The following is a 17,433-nucleotide window of genomic DNA, read 5'->3' as shown; positions in this document are numbered from 1 at the left end:
ACCCAGTGACTCGACTCGTTCTTTATTGACTCGTGACTCGGCAGGTCAACTCGGTGACTCGGACCGGGTTTTGTTAACTTTTGATTTTAAAAGAAAAACACTATATAATTTGTCTCAAACCATATATATATATATATATATATATATATATATATATATAATTTTTCTAACAAATATTTATTAGTTATGATGTCTTTGTAGAAGGATCGCTACAAATATTCGAAGTTGCTTATCATGGCTTCAATGAGATGTTCAAAGAAGATAAAATTGCAACTTATGAAAATACTTTGATACGGGATTCATTTGAAGTTTTACTGGTAATAATGAGCCATCATGTGTGCGTGTGCATGTGTGTGCATGAAGTTTTATTGGTAATAGTAAGCAGTTTTGTGTGTGTACGTGCATGCAGTTGGTTGTTTTATTTACCATTAAGGAAATTTGTGATCTGTCAGCTGAGAATCAAAATATATGGCGATCGTTGTTAACTTGGTACAATTTATTTTAGTCTATAATAATGCCGAAGTGGAAGACATTCATATTTTTGAAGACATGAAGTATTTGTCTTCGTACACTAGGGCCTCCAACTAAGTACAACACCTTTTTTTTATTTTGTGGCAACCCCTGATGTTTGTATTGGGCCAGTTAAAAGAGGGGCCTTGAGATATTTTGGTTTGCTAGCCATTTGAAATCTTGAAGTAAGCTATTGCAGTTGAAAAAGTTCATTACTAGTCATTCTGTAGTGTCAATAGATTTTTAATGAAATCTTTTAAAGAGTAAGCAGGCTACTTGTTTGATTTGTTAAATAACTCTTGAACATATTTTTGCCATTGTCATAATGAGGAGAAAACTACATGCTTTCTTTTGTGCTTCTTTAAATGTTCTCTATTGACTCTTTTTTATTTCTAGAAATCTTTGCAAGTCTAAACACGTTACATTTGAGTTGTTAAGAATTAACTGTTAACATATTTGTGTTGTCATCATAGCAAGGTCAAAATACATGATTAGGAGAATCAAAGAAATATTGATTGATGGATAATAAAATGAGACATATTTACCTTAAAAGGTCGATCTATTCTAGGAATTATAGGTTCTCGGGCGAGTATTAGAAAGCCAGTAATTCTCTCAATAATATTACAAATTTTTTTATTCTGAAATACCCAAAAAATCAAATTTCAAAAATCCCAGAACTCGACCGAGTCAGCAGCCAAGTCTTCACAGCCCGAGTTATGCTTGTCGGGTTGACTCGCTGGAGGGCCGGGCCGAGCCGAGTCACCGAGTTGACTCGGCGAGTTTTAAAACATTGGTCGAAAGTGGCACCAAGGCTTACGGGTCTCTTCTTTTTTTTTCTTCCTCTTCTTTTTTTCTTCCTTTTTCTCCTTTTTTATATTTTTTTGTTTACGTGTACGCCAGTGTTTTTGACACACATATAAATTATGTTTTTTCAGTTTATATATATATATATATATATATATATATATATATATATATCATGTCCCCTTTTTCTTTACATCACAATTAAGACCCTTCAAATATCAAAGTTTTAGGTGTTTTATGCTCAATTTGAACCATTAGATGATTTTATCAATACTTATTTATTAAGGAACAAACTTTGTTTCAAATTGATTTGATATAAAATTGTGAACAGTTTATCATAAAATTTTAGTATGATATCAAACGATGATTTTTTTTCACCTCTTTAAAATACACATCTGAGCATAAAGATGCTTAATTAATTACATGTTCTATATTCATAAATACATCTAATGGTTCAGATCAAGCATAAAACATCTAAAAACTATGACTTTTGGAGGGTCCTAACAGCGACCTAACGAAACAGGGGCAGGATCTCTCTCTCTCTCTCTCTCTCTCTCTCTCTCTCTCTCTCTCTCTCTCTCTCTCTCTCTCTCTCTCTATATATATATATATATATATATATATATATATATATATAAGAGAGAGAGAGAGAATAATAGGATAGTGCAAAGTTAACAGAAGCTTCTTAGGTATGTGGAAAGCACACTTCCCGAAAACTCGCTTCGGAAGAGTGATACTCCTCGCTTCTAAAACTTCATGAGAATCTCGATTCCCCAATGCTTTTTATATGACTCCCACATGCAAGGTCTATGCCTTACATGTATTTTCCCTCACACTTCCACTCACTTTCCATGTACTTTCTCTAAATTGGTAACCATCATTGAAAGATTTTAACAAAAGTTTAACTCTTTTACTGAAAATCAAGAAATATAAGAATGATCAACTTTATTTTAGTTTTTTATTTGTCTCTTGTTTGATTCCTATTCAGTTAACATATTGCTTCATTTTTTATTTATATTTTGCTTTCAAATTGACACTTCACTGCCCGCTTCCTATAAATTTTAAAATGCCTCGTTTCTCGCTTCCGCTTTCCGTATCGTTTCCCCCTTCTGCTTCCTAGTTTGGCAACCTTGGGATGGTGTGCCTCAAGTTTTTGTGCATGTTCAATATTATGCAATTTCATGAATTTTGTGACATGTTACACTGAATTACACACTTCATCCATACTTACAATCATATGTTTGTTACTAAATTTAACTACTACAACAACAACAACTACGCCTTCATCCCAAAACAATTGGGGTCGGCGATATGAACCAAAAAAAGAAAACCATTATGGGTCTTCCCCATGAATCCTTCTCCTCCAATCATTTCTATCCAATGCCATGTCCACGGTGAGGTTCAAAGCATTCATATCCTATCCTATCATCTTCATCCAAGTCTTCCTAAGCCTACCCCGACCTCTTTTAACTAATATATTTTCCCATTTCTCCATCCTTCTAACTGGAGCATCATTAGGCATTCGCCGAATATGTCCAAACCACCATAAATGATTCTCTCTCATCTTATTTTCAATGGGTGCAACGCCTACCTTCTTACGTATCTCCTCGTTCCGAATCTTATCTTTTATAGTATTTCCACACATCCATCTAAGCATACACATCTCAGCTACACTCATTTTTTGAATATGATGTCTCTTGGCAGCCCAACATTCCGTACGATATAGTAAAGCGGGCCTAAAAGTCGTCCTATAAAACTTTTCCTTCAACCGCAATGGCATTCTACGATCGCACAACACTCCAGTTGCACTTTTCCATTTCATCCACCCAACCTTTATCCTATGATTTACATCTCCACACTTTTGAATGATAGATCCCAAATATTTGAAAAAACCATCCACCGGTATTTCTTGCTCACCAAGCTTCACTACACTCTCATCACTACTTCGTTGCTTACTAAACTGACATTCCATATATTTTGTCTTACTCTTACTCAACTTAAAACCTCTTGCTTCTAATGTCTGTCTCCATAATTCTAACTTAGCATTAACCCCAGCACTAGACTCATCAATCAAAACAATATCATCAGCAAACAACATACACCATGGCACATTTTCTTGAATTCATCTCGTAAGTTCATCCATCACTATAGCAAATAGGAAAGGGCTTAAAGCAGATCCTTGATGTAACCCAACCGTTATAGGAAAATTGGTTGTCACCCCTCCACAAGTGCGGACACTGGTTACTACTCCTTCATACATATCTTTAATTATACTAATGTACTTGAGAGAAACACCTTTCTTCATCATTGTCCACCAGAGAACGTCCCTAGGTACTCTATCGTATGCCTTCTCTAAATCAATAAAAACCATATGCAAATCTTTGTTCCTCTCTTTATATCTCTCAATAAGTTGTCTAAGAAGATGTATAGCTTCCATAGTTGATCTTCCAGGCATAAAACCAAATTGATTCTCCGATATTATGACAACCTTCCTCAACCTAGACTCAATCACCCTCTCCCAAAGTTTCATAGTATGACTCATGAGTTTTATACCACGATAGTTTGTGCAATCTTGTATATCACTCTTATTCTTATATAAAGGCACCAAAGTACTCTTCCTCCACTCATTAGGCATCTTATTTGTTCGTCAAATCAAGTTAAAAAGATTTGTCAACCACTCTAAACCTTTCTCTCCCAAGCATTTTCAAGCCTCGATAGGTATACCATCTGGGCCAACTGCCCTTCTTGATTTCATTTTCTTCAAAGCCTCCGCAATTTCTTTCTTTTGAATCTTGCGCATGAAGTCACGATTTATGTCATGAAAAGGAATGGACAAGTCTCCAAGATCTTGAGCATGACTATCATTAAATAGCTTATCAAAATAATCTTTTCATCTCTCCTTAATCTCCTCATCTTTGACTAAAACCCTTTGCGTTTCATCTTTGATGCATCTAACCATACTCAGATCCCTCAATTTCCTATCTCTCATCTTTGCAAGCCTATAAATATTCTTCTCGCCCTCTTTGGTATCCAACTTGTCATAAACATCCTTATATACCTTAATCCTCACATTTCAAACTATTTTTTTAGCTTCCTTCTTTGCTATTATATACTTCTTCAAATTCTCATTATCACGACTCTTAGATTTCTATAACACTCTCTTTTAACCTTAATAGTTAATTTGGCATTATCGTTCCACCATGATGTATCCTTACCTAGCGGTGCACCGCCTTTAAACTCACCCAATACCTCATTAGCCACCTTTCTCATGCCACCCGCTATTTTATTCTACATTGATTCTCAATCCTCCTCGAGACACCAATCAGCTTCCTTAACTATCTGCTCTACAAACATTCCTTGTTTAGCACCTTTCAGTGCCCACCACTTAATTCTAGAATCTATCCTATGTCTATCCCTTTTACGGCATTGTCTAATTCTAAGATCTAAAATTAAGACTCTATGTTGTGTAGCTACATTTTCTCCCGGTATAACCTTGCAATAGATGCAACAACCCCTATCTCTCTTTCTAAGTAGGAAAAAATCTATCTGACTCATATTAACCCCACTTTTAAAACTACTTATTGTAAAAAAAAAATTATGTTTAGTTTTTTTTGTCCCACCTAGGCCGACTAGTGCTTTTGATAACTAAGAACATAGCTACATCCTACTCAGATATTACACAATCTCAAAGAGTGACCCACCAACTTCCTGACTTGACAAAAAACTATCTTAATCAATAGCTTTAATTCACATGCAACTTTCTTTCATAATATTAGACTATGAATTTCAATTGGGACCAAGGTTACCGGAAGCGTTTTAAGACTTGGGGAAGCGCACTTCCCCAAAGTGCAAAACATGGTACTTTCGAAACGTGCTCGAAAGTGCCAAATTTTTAGGGGAGCACACTTCCCTTTTTTCTGTTTTTTCCTTCTTTTTCTTTTTCGCTTCTCTCTCGCATCCCCCTCACTTCTAGTTCGCTTCTAGTGCCTCACTTCCCGCTTCTGCTTCCTGAATCACTTCCTGCTCCCGCTTCCCCGACTGGCAACTCTAGTTGGGACACCAAGGCATTGAATTTTATCACTTAACCACTTCTATGCAGATGCTAAACTCCTGAAAAATGCACCTTGCACTTCTCTTTCACTCGTTGAGGTAATAGGCCTCTATTAAATAGTTCATCATTTTCAAGGCTATGATATCATGCTGAAAGAATAGCTACCCCAATTTTCTAGTTTCATCATACTCATGGGCATGATCAGTTATTGTTCTGAAATTTAGCATTGTTGCTTGAAGAAGAGGCATTTAGCTTAGTGAGATTTTTATTATCAGCTGCAGCACCAGATGCCATCTCTTAAATATGACATGCTTACAAATGAGAACTCATCTAGTGTGAGGCTTATGCTAATAACTGTGGTTTCATCATATTAAATGCACCAGCAATCTAAGTAGTCAAAGGCGCTGGTCGGTGCCTAGGTGTCAATCCCCTAAAAGGCCTAGTCAGCATCTAGGCAAGACTAGTTGGCCTAGTCAGGACCAACTAATTACAACATAATTATAAACAATTAAAATGTAAAAAATTGTTTAGTTGAATAATTCATGAATGAAGATAAACAATTAAAACATAATTACATTTCTAATATTCAAATCTATCTAAACAAATATTTGTTTAGCTATGCTGCATAGAAAGTTAGAAACCCACAAAAAAGAATAAAATTATTTGAAATGAAAATGTAAAAAATCATAAAAATAAGAAAAAAACTGAAAATTTAAATATTTCAAATTACACAATCAAAACATAATTATAATGCATTAAACATAACAAATGTAAAATACCAACATTGGTGCACACCCCACCCCCTCTCTTTCCCTGCCTAGGTACCCGCCTAGGTGCTTCTAAGTTGTAAGCTTGCACCTAGGTAGCCTAGGAGGGATTTTGACTACATAGCCAGCAATATGGTTCAATCACTGATTTTTCTTACATTTGATGGATAAGAGAATGGTATATGCAAATTTAAGAACCATGAAGCAAGAAATTCATTGATCACAGCATAGAAATAGCAGCAAAAAATGAATGGTTACTCATATATAACAAGCAAAATATCACTTTTTAGAGAACAATATGGTTGATGTGAAATATGAATAAAGTCAGCCAATCAACAATGATCCTAAACATAGCAAATTGAACATCAAGATAGAACTACTTCCAGTATCGAGATTAATAATTTAGGATTTCAACAAGCACACAAAAAATGCATAAATTTGCCAAAGGCAGAGAAACAAAACAAATAAACAGATACCATGCACATGATGAGCATAAGAATCCAAAGTTAATTATGACAGAACGGTAAAGGTTGATGTTACCAACATGCATAATAAAAAGAAAAGTCTGTTGCATAGCAATCATCAGTATAAGCAGAATCTTCAGCTTTATTCATGTCAGAAACTCCATCCATGTAAAATTTAAGTGGATGAGGACCTCCAAGTCGCTTTCTATTTGAGGGCTTATCATTTACATCATTGTGTGCTTTCAAATTACCAATTGAACTTTCTGAATTATAACCAGAAAAAGATCGTTCTTTTAAGTTATCAATTGCGTTATTAGAATCCGGTGCTTCAACAGGCTCTGAGTTGTTGTAAGGGGCATCAAATGGATCAGAAGTAGAAGGCACTTCAGCTTGATGTCTACAATGGTTTTTCAGCTGCAATTCCTCAGGAATGCTATCATACCATAATTGATACAATATCAAACCATGAACCATGTGTACAACTGGATCATTCCTAGATTCAGGTTCCTGCACAAGGCTGATTACAAAAGAAAAGCTTAATTAATGACAAGGAAAATAAATCCTTCTGTGAACTTGCACAAAGAAGAATCAATAACACATAAACAAGAGAGTGATGGAAACAAAAAATCGAATCCATCATGTGGAAATTTGAAAGTTTTAAGAAGATTTAGTTCTACTAACAAAAGGATGATGGTTTAAGCATCATTCACTATGTTTATACTTTACAACTACCAAGATAAACTGTGAAATATGGAAAGAACAACACCCATAAATATATACACGAGGTATTCATTTCTATACAGCATCTAAAATAATTAAAAATAATTGCTTTATTGAGACCAATCTTAGCATATCTATATGAATTGGAGAAAATCTCCTGTGCATGTTGCAACTGCAAACTATTGTCCGATCACCAAACCTCAACCATTTCACTATCATATCATCAGATCTGATTTGTCCTTTTCTATGGATAGTGAATACATGCCTAAAAACTTATTGATGCAATGTGGATTTAAATAGCTTGTCAACTGTAGATCACAACCTCTATTATATAGAAAGTAAGAAAAGAAGTGGTTTGGATCATGGTTGCCAGTTGAGGAAGCGGGAGCAGGAAGCGATACGGAAAGCGGGAGCGGGAAGCGAGGCACTTTCAAAATTTTAAGAAGCGGGAAGCGTGGGACCACTTAGGAGCGAATCAAGAATCATCTCGGGAGCGGCCTAGGAAGCGAACCAGAAGCGACCTAGGAAGAGAGGGAGAAGCGAAAAAAATAAAAATACAAAAAAAAATTGAAAAAATGAAGTGAGGGGGAAGAGCAGGGGATGCGAGCGTGCTTTCCATAAAAGGGAAGTGTGTTTCCCATTAAAGGGAAGTGTGCTTCCCATTAAAAAATGGTGTGTCCCCGCGCGTTTCGGAAGCGCGACGTTTTGCGCTTCCGAAGCGCGCTTCCCCACTTACCTATGCGCTTCCGATAACTCTGGTTTGGATTCAAACCTAAAACATATGAAGTGGCAGTTTCTCCTTTGTTTTCACCCTAACTCCAAGCCTAATAATATATAGACAAAAATGCTATATATATATATATTCTTTTCCTTACATTTTCTTCTCCTTCCCAAACACTACCCTTAAAACCGTTACGCCTTTCAAATTTTGTTTTCCATGTTGTGTCGGACTTAACTGTTAAAAATGTATATATACAAGTATATATACATATATGTATGTATTCTTTATATATATACATATATATATATATTACAATGTAACTAGGTTAGAACTAGGATTTTTCTTTTTTTTCTAGTTTCTTTTGGATTAATCAACACAATGTTGACTAGTCCAAATAGATGTTAGGACAGGCCCAACGACACCAAATGGAGTCGTTGGACCTGCTCCAACGTCTCTTAAGAGACTCTCTCTTGTGTATTATAAATAGGAGATGACTCCCCTTGTAATGTATGTTGATGAATAAAATAATAATTGTATTCCTTGTGCTTGCCCTTTTAGTGGGTGTTTGTGTGTGAGCCCATTTTGTGGCTTGTGTATGCTCTTTTGGTGCTTTGGTGGAACTCTTTGAGTGTCCAACTTTGTTGATTTGGTGATCATCTTCGAAGGACCTTTGTTTCCTTTCATGGTATCAGAGCTTGGAAGATCAAGCTTATTTTTAGTGCATTGGGAAGTGTGACACTCAAGATTTGGAAGAGATAAAGTTTCTTTTGCAAGATCCATTTAAGTACTTGTGAAACTGTGGTACTCACTTTGTGGAGGAGTGTTCGTGATCTTCATTGGAGGTGCTCTCTTGGTGGTAGAGTGCTTGTAATCTTTCTTGTTTTCTTCTCTTTTTCTCCTTCCTCTTTATCTTCTTTTTACTCCCTGTAGCCCTTGTAAACATGGATGACAATGATCATATCACCATAAAACCCATTAAGCTCAATGACACAAACTATGTAACGTGGGTTTTGATCATGAAGCACCTAATATGGGGGAAAGGATTGTCGAGATTAGTAGATGGGTTCGATTTGAAACCTAAGCTAATTCTTACTAAGGTAGAAAGAGAAAATGAAGTACCTCCTACGGAGGTAGAGAAGAACAACGTTATGACCAGTTATGAGAAAAAATGAAAAGAGAATGGGGCACACCAAGATTGTTTTGGCACATTAGTAGTGTTGATATCAAAAAATGCTCGAGTCCAGCAAAATTTGAACATGTAAACAAAGCATGGTACTACCTTAAGAGATACATTCTCTTAAAGACATTGCACACATATGCAAACTACAAGACAAATAACGTACAACGACTCAAGGAGAAAAGTATTAGAGAATACTTTAGTGAGTTATCCAATCTTTGTAACAAGTTGGCTTTTCTTGAGCCTAGATGGCATTGTCCCAAAAACATAGAACTCCGCCAAAGAAAAATTGATCCAGAGCATTTCTATCGATTTATTAATGGTCTAAGACCGGAGTTTGAGTCTACTAAATCGACTTTTCTTCGTAGACGAAAAGTCCACACTATTAAAGATTTCATTGAAGAGCTAAGTATAAAAGAAAATAGATTCAAAAATAAGACATCTAAAGATAATGATGACTTCGTCCTAGCCGTGTCTAGGCCGAAAAACCATGTTCGTTCTTACAAACCACCACATTATAAAAGAGCAAACACGATCACTATGGAAAACAAAGCAATGAGTTTCAGAAGAAAAAATTTATTTGTTATTATTGCCGAGAACCCAGACATGTCAAGACGTACTATCCTAAATTAAAGAGATCCTATGAGAAGAAAGTAACCTCGGTTACCCAAGAATCAAACATTGGGAGCATGTCCTTGACTCAACTTATAGAAGCTCATCAACCTCTATCAAAAGGTGCTTCTTCAATCGGAACCGCGATCCCTTCTATTGGCATCTCTGACCCCAGAAAATCTCTTTGGCTTCTTGATTCATGTGCCTCATTTCATATGAAGCCAAATAGTGATATTTTGTCAGAATGTCATAACTTATACATGTCAAATGTTTTTAATGTTGATGGCATATCTCCTGAAATAAAAAGAATAAAAAAATTCAAAAATGTTCCAAAGAAAATTATATTCCAAAAATTTGATATATTCTCAAATTAATCCTAAATCTTTTATTTGTCTCACAATTATCTGACCATGGGTACAATGTTTCCTTCTTTTTTATTGGTTGTCGAGTGCTGGATCGCCAGTCAAGGAAGAGGATTGGATAAGGCCATAGAAAATGAGGTTTATACTACATGAATTTTTTTAGAAATAGCCAATACTTTTTGTTGTAATGTTCAAAAACTAGATTTAAATTTATGACATAAAAGACTTGATCATCCTAATATATTCAAAATTCAACACTTTCCAAATATGAAAATATTTTGTAATCTTGACAATTTTACATGTGCAGATTGTGTTCTTGGAAAAATTAATAGGTTGTCTTTCAAAGAAAAAACTTTTGTACCTACACGATCGCTTGAGTTAGTACATACGGACGTTTGGGGTCCAACACCTGTTATATCTAAGGGTTGGTTTGCATATTATGTAATCGTTGTTGATGAATTTACTAGACACTTGGATTTATTTTCTTAAACACAAATCTGAAGTTTTTTCCTGTTTTCAAATATTTCACAATTTGATTAAAAAAATATTCAAAAGAATGTCTCTATCTTTCGCAATGATTCAAGGAAAGAATTTTTATCAAAAGATTTTAAAGATTACCTAGAAGCAAATGGTATTACACATAAAAAATCTTGTCCTTACACACCATAACAAAACAGCTTAGTAGAAAGAAAACATAGGCACATCATAGAAACCACAAGAACTTTGCCTATTTCAAATCAAGTACCTAAAGGATTTTGGGCTGAAGCCACATTAAATGCAATTTACCTTATTGACATAATGCCATCTGTCATTTTAAAAAATATATCACCTGTTGAAAAACTTTTTAAATTTACTCCTGATTATTTTCGATTAAGAGTTTTTTTGTGCAAATGTTTTGTTTTCACTGATAAAAATAATAAACTTTCCCCTCGTGCTATTCCTTGTGTTTTTTTTAATATACAAATAACCAAAAAGGCTATAGATGCTTTGATTTTAAATGTAAGAAATTATATGTTTTATGAAAATGTGTCTTTCTTAGAAAAAGAGAAATTTTTTGAATTTGAAAATCCTAAAAAATAATTGAGTATTCTTTCGTGTTGGATCTCATTCCAAAGTTTGGTGATTGTGATGATGATCTTGACGAGGATCAGGATATCAGAAATGATATGGTGAATAAAGATGAATCTTATGATAATGAGATAAGGAAAGAACAACCACGAAATCAAAACTGGATTCAATATTCCAGGCATAGTAGTTCTCAACATCCATGTGCCTTTAAAAAATATAATGAAATACAAACTAGAAAGTCATCTAGAGTATCAATACTCCCTAGGAAATTTGTGTCCTATGAGTCCTTTTCACCCAAGTATCAAGCTAACATTGCATTGATACATTCCTATATAGAACCCTCAAACTATGCAGAAGCAGAGAGACATTCTGAATGGGTAGAAGCCATGATGGTAGAATTAAATGCTTTAAAAAAAGCAAATACTTGGACTATCCAAGATATTCCTCTAGGAAAGGAACACATAGGTTGTCGATGGGTATATAAGATAAACACCAAGAGTAATGAAACTCTTGAAAGGTACAAAATCTAAGTTAGTGGACAAGGAATACTCCCATGAGTATGAAACAGATTATGAAGAAACATTTGCGCTTATTGGATGACCACAGTTAGAACCGTAGTAGCCCTTGCCTATGTGAAGAAATGCTTTATATATCAAATGGATGTAAAGAACATGTTTTTCAATGAAAAATTGGTTGAAGAAGTCTATATGAAGGCACCGCCTAGGATAACTATTCCTGAAAGAAAGACTCTTTGTTTAGAGAAGGCTCAGTATGACCTTAAACAAGCTTCAAAGGCTTGGTATGACGGGTTTAGTCAAGTTATACTTAATGTTGGATTTCAATCTTGATTAATTGACAGTTCTATTTGTTAAGATTTTGAATATAGGTATTATTATTCTTCTCCTTTAAGTAAATGACATGATCATCATGGGAAGTGACAAACAGAGAGTGATTTGGGATTTTTAAAATATTTTCTTGGTATAGAAGATGCTTATTCTTCTAGAGGTTACTTGTTGACTCAATCTAAATTTACGTAAGATATTGTTGTCAGGTTTGGTATCTCAAATGATAAGAAGGTTGACACTTCTGAAGTTATAAATGTCAAAATGAAGATTGACGATGAGAAAATACTTGAAAATCCAATACCATACAAACAACTTGTTGGGGGCACTGACATATCTTTCAATTACGAGACGTAACATTGCGCATGCAATTCACACAGCAAGACTTTTCTTGTCTGTTTCTTCATCATCATATTTAATTGCTTATACTGATGCTGCTTGGGGAGGTACTCCCAATAACCGACATTCAACCGTTAGTTTTCATTTGTTTTTAGGTGACTTATTGATTTCATGGAGATGTAAGAAGCACTAGAAAATATATCTTTCTTCAACTGAAGTAGAATACCAAGTCATGTCTACAACTACCATGTAAGTGGTCTGGCTACGAAGATTGTTGACTAACATGGAAGTCCAGATTAAAGGAGCATCAAGGATGTGTTGTTACAATAAAAGTTCAATCTACATTGCCAGCAACCTGACATTCATGAATGCACCAAGCATATTGAGATGGATTGTCACTATGTACGAGATGAGGCACTATCAATCTTCCCTATGTCACCTCAGAATTTCAATTGGCGGATTTTTTCAGCAAACCTCTCGTTGCTCCTAGATTTCACTACCTATTGGACAAACTTTTGGTTATCCAATCGTAAGTTTGAGGGAGAGTATTAAAAATGTATATATATATATAAAAAAGTTGTTAGAAATAGAAATCATGTCAAAAGGGTACTTTAGATATTTCTCATTTATGTAATCCTATTCTAATGTGTTTAATACCCAAAGGGTATTTTTGCATTTTATCCATGTAATCTTAAGGTAATATAAAAACAAGAGAGATGTCCCAGCTAGGGCATGACATCGTATTCTTCTTCTATTTTTCCTTTCTCTCTAGTTTCTTTGTGTAACAGGGCACGCAGGCCAAGGGGCGCGGCAGCTTTCACATGGTATCAAAGCATGTCGAGGCAGTCAGCATCAGGTCATGATTCACCCCTATTTCTCCTTCATTCCCATCCTGATTTGAATCTGGTAACACTGAACCAGATCTCATCAAACCCCTTTTCTTTTCTCAATTCCCAAATCTGGTCACGTCAGACCAGACTTCTTTTTTCTGGATTCTCTCTGCTTTCCGTCAAATCAAATCTGATCATATACGATCAGATTTGTCCCTTCTTGCTGTCAGTTTCTTCTCATTTGTTTAATTTTATTTTTCTTAAATCAATCAGGTCACGTCGGACTAGATATGGGTTGCTTCAACCTCATCACATCAAGTCTGATCACATCAGACCATATCTTATTTCCTTCTTATTTCTTTTAATTTAATCTTGTTACTTTTTGTTTAATCTCTCGTGTTTCTTAAATAAGGGTACTGTGTGTGTGTGTGTATATATATATATATATATATATATATATTGACTGCTTCAGATCGGACCCAACGTGAAAACCCAGCAAGAGATTTTGACCCAACAAGCCCTGGTCTCGATTTTGGGCAAGATCAAGTAGTCATTAGACTACATGCACTTTTATAAATCCACATATTAAAAAAAAACTGTGTGAACAATTTCGGATTTTAAGTTCAATTGTCTTTTCAGTTTAGGTCATTATCTGATCTCATCTCCAATGTCTACTTCTCATTCTCTCACTTCCTCTTTTCTTAAGCAACTTATCGCTGAAAAGTTGGATGAAACAAATTTCATAACCTGGAAAAAGCAAATTATTTCTTTCATCTGCAGCCATGACCTGATGGGACATTTCGATGGATCCACGATTGTCCCTTGAAATTTATGCTCGTAACCAAGAAAAAATCAAAGGAAAAAGAAAAAGAGATAGCAAAAGATGGTGACTCCGATCATATTGCCCACATCAAGAATCCTAACTATATTGCTTGGTTAAAAAATGATCAAATGGTTGTAGTGTTTATCACGGCAACACTTTCAGAAAGGTTCTTTTGCATACTCCAACAGGAGTAACAGCAAGGGAACTTTGGGAAGTTCTTCACAAATGGTATGAGCAAATTTCCACTCCTAAGGTCAACCATCTCAAGTCTAAATTTGGATCATTGAAGAGACGAAGCAACAATGCGGTAGATTTTCTCGGTCGAGTGAAGTATATCACAGATCAGTTGGCAGATATAAGGAGTCAAATGACAGATGAAGATTTATGCAACCAAACACTTTGTGGATTGGGTAATGAGTATAACCTGATCAAGGCGATGTATATAGGTCTTGAGAAAAGAGGTAACTTTGACAAGCTTAGACCTATGTTATTTGAGTTTGAATCAAACTTTGGCATCTCATCAAAGAAAAAAGACTCTCATCCCAACCATGAGGTGATGACGGCTACCACCTCAAATCATGGACGAGAAAGAGGACAAAATCAACAACAAACAACAACAACTACGCCTTCATCCCAAAACAATTGGGGTCGGCGATATGAACCAAAAAAAGAAAATCATTCTGGGTCTTCCACATGAATCCTTCTCCTCCAATCATTTCTATCCAATGCCACGTCCTCGGTGAGGTTCAAAGCATTCATATCATTTCCTATCATCTCCATCCAAGTCTTCCTAGGCCTACCCCGACCTCTTTTAACTAATATATTTTCCCATTTCTCCATCCTTCTAACTGGAGCATCATTCGGCATTCGCCAAATATGTCCAAACCACCATAAACGATTCTCTCATCTTATTTTCAATGGATGCAACGCCTACCATCTTACGTATCTCCTCGTTTCGAATCTTATCTTTTATTGTATTTTCACACATCCATCTAAGCATACGCATCTCAGCTACACTCATTTTTTGAATATGATGTCTCTTGGCAACCCAACATTCCGTACCATATAGTAAAGCGGGCCTAATTGTCGTCCTATAAAACTTTTCCTTCAACTGCAATGGCATTCTACGATCGCACAACACTCCAGATGCACTTTTTTATTTCATCCACCCAACCTTTATCCTATGATTTACATCTCCATCAATTTCTCCATACTTTTGAATGATAGATCCCAAATATTTGAAACAGTCATCCACCGGTATCTCTTGCTAACCAAGCTTCACTACACTCCCATCACTACTTTGTTGCTTACTAAACCGACATTCCATATATTTTGTCTTACTCTTACTCAACTTAAAACCTTTTGCTTCCAATGTCTGTCTCCATAATTCTAACTTAGAATTAACCCCAGCTCTAGACTCATCAATCAAAACAATATCATCAGCAAACAACATACACCACGGAACATTTTCTTGAATTAATCTCGTAAGCTCATCCATCACTATAGCAAATAAGAAAGGGCTTAATGCAGATCCTTGATATAACCCAACCGTTATAGGAAAATTGGTTGTCACCCCTCCACAAGTGCGGACATTGGTTACTACTCCTACATACATATCTTTAATTATACTAATGTACTTGAGAGAAACACATTTCTTCATCATTGTCCACCAGAGAACATCCCTAGGTACTCTATCGTATGCCTTCAGCAAATCAATAAAAACCATATGCAAATTTTCATTCTTCTCTCTATATCTCTCAATAAGTTGTCTAAGAAGATGTATAGCTTCCATAGTTGATCTTCCAGGGATAAAATCAAATTGATTCTCTAATATCATAACAACCATCCTCCACCTATACTCAATCACCCTCTCCCAAAGTTTCATATTATGACTCATGAGTTTTATACCACGATAGTTTGTGCAATCTTGTATATCACCCTTATTCTTATATAGAGGCACCAAAGTACTCTTCCTTCACTCATTAGGCATCTTATTTGTTAGTCAAATCTTGTTAAAAAGATTTGTCAACCACTCTAAACCTTTCTCACCCAAGCATTTCCAAGCCTCGATAGGTATACCATCTGGGCCAACTGCCCTTCTAGATTTCATTCTCTTCAAAGCCTATGCAAATTTCTTTCTTTTGAATCTTGCGCATGAAGTCACGATTCATCTCATGAAAATGAATGGAAAAGTCTCCAAGATCCTGAGCATGACTTCCATTAAATAGCTTATCAAAATAATCTTTTCATCTCTCCTTAATCTCCTCATCTTTGACTAAAACCCTTTGTGTTTCATCTTTTATACATCTAACCATACCCAGATCCCTCGATTTCCTATCTCTCATCTTTGCAAGCCTATAAATATTCTTTTCGCCCTCTTTGGTATCCAACTTGTCATAAACCTCCTTATATACCTTATCCCTCACGTTTCGAACTACTTTTTTAGCTTCCTTCTTTGTTATCATATACTTTTCCAAATTCTCATTATCACGACTCTTACTTAGATTTCTATAACACCCTCTTTTAACCTTAATAGCTAATTTGACATCCTCGTTCCACCATGATGTATCCTCACCTAGCGGTGCACTGCCTTTAGACTCACCCAATACCTCCTTAGCCACCTTTCTCATGTCACCCGCTATCTTATTCCACATTGATTCTGAATCCTCCTCGAGACACCAATCAGCTTCCTTAACTACCTGCTCTAACATTTCTTGTTTAGCTCCTTTCAGTGCCCACCACTAAATTCTAGGATCTATCCTATGTCTATCCATTTTGCGGTATTTTCTAATTCTAAAATCTAAAATAAAGACTCTATGTTGTGTAGCTACACTTTCTCCCAGTATAACCTTACAATCGATGCAACAACCCCTATCTCTCTTTCTAAGTAGGAAAAAATATATTTGATTCGTATTAACCCCACTTTTAAATGTTACTAGGTGAGGCTCCCTCTTCCTAAACCAAGTGTTTGCTAAGATCATATCATAGGACAAACCAAAATCTAAAATCTTTTCTCCACTTTTGTTTCTTTCTCCTATACCATAGCCTCCATGGATACTCTCAAATCCATCCCTACTAATGCCTACATGTCCATTAAGGCCACCGCCGATGAAAAGCTTTTCTCCATAAGATATCCCTTGTACTGCTCCATCTAAATCTTCCCAAAATTGACGCTTAATGGAATCATCTAAACCTACTTGAGGTGCATAAACACTAATAATATTAATAATATTTGTACATACTACTAATTTAATAAGTAAAATCCTATCACCCTTCATACGAACCTCAACTACATTATCTATAAACTCACGACTAATAACAATCCCTACTCCATTCTTATTCC

General features: G+C 35.5%; 1 protein-coding gene across 1 annotated transcript in view; it reads right to left on the bottom strand.

Moving 5' to 3' along the window:
• Nucleotides 1-17,433, bottom strand: part of LOC149831243 (TAF RNA polymerase I subunit A) — a 63,444-nt gene that overhangs the window by 28,189 nt on the left and 17,822 nt on the right. The window contains exon 6 of the mRNA XM_090013765.1: nucleotides 6,677-7,113. Within this exon, the coding sequence (XP_089869891.1) occupies nucleotides 6,677-7,113 (437 nt within the window). The remainder of the gene's footprint in view (nucleotides 1-6,676; nucleotides 7,114-17,433) is intronic.

The sequence above is a fragment of the Nuphar pumila genome, chromosome 7 (assembly GCF_984573655.1).
Source record: "Nuphar pumila chromosome 7, dmNupPumi1.hap1.1, whole genome shotgun sequence".
Classification (NCBI taxonomy): domain Eukaryota; kingdom Viridiplantae; phylum Streptophyta; class Magnoliopsida; order Nymphaeales; family Nymphaeaceae; genus Nuphar; species Nuphar pumila.
The sequence above is the reverse complement of the archived record's forward strand: the minus strand, read 5'-3'. Positions and strand labels throughout refer to the sequence as shown.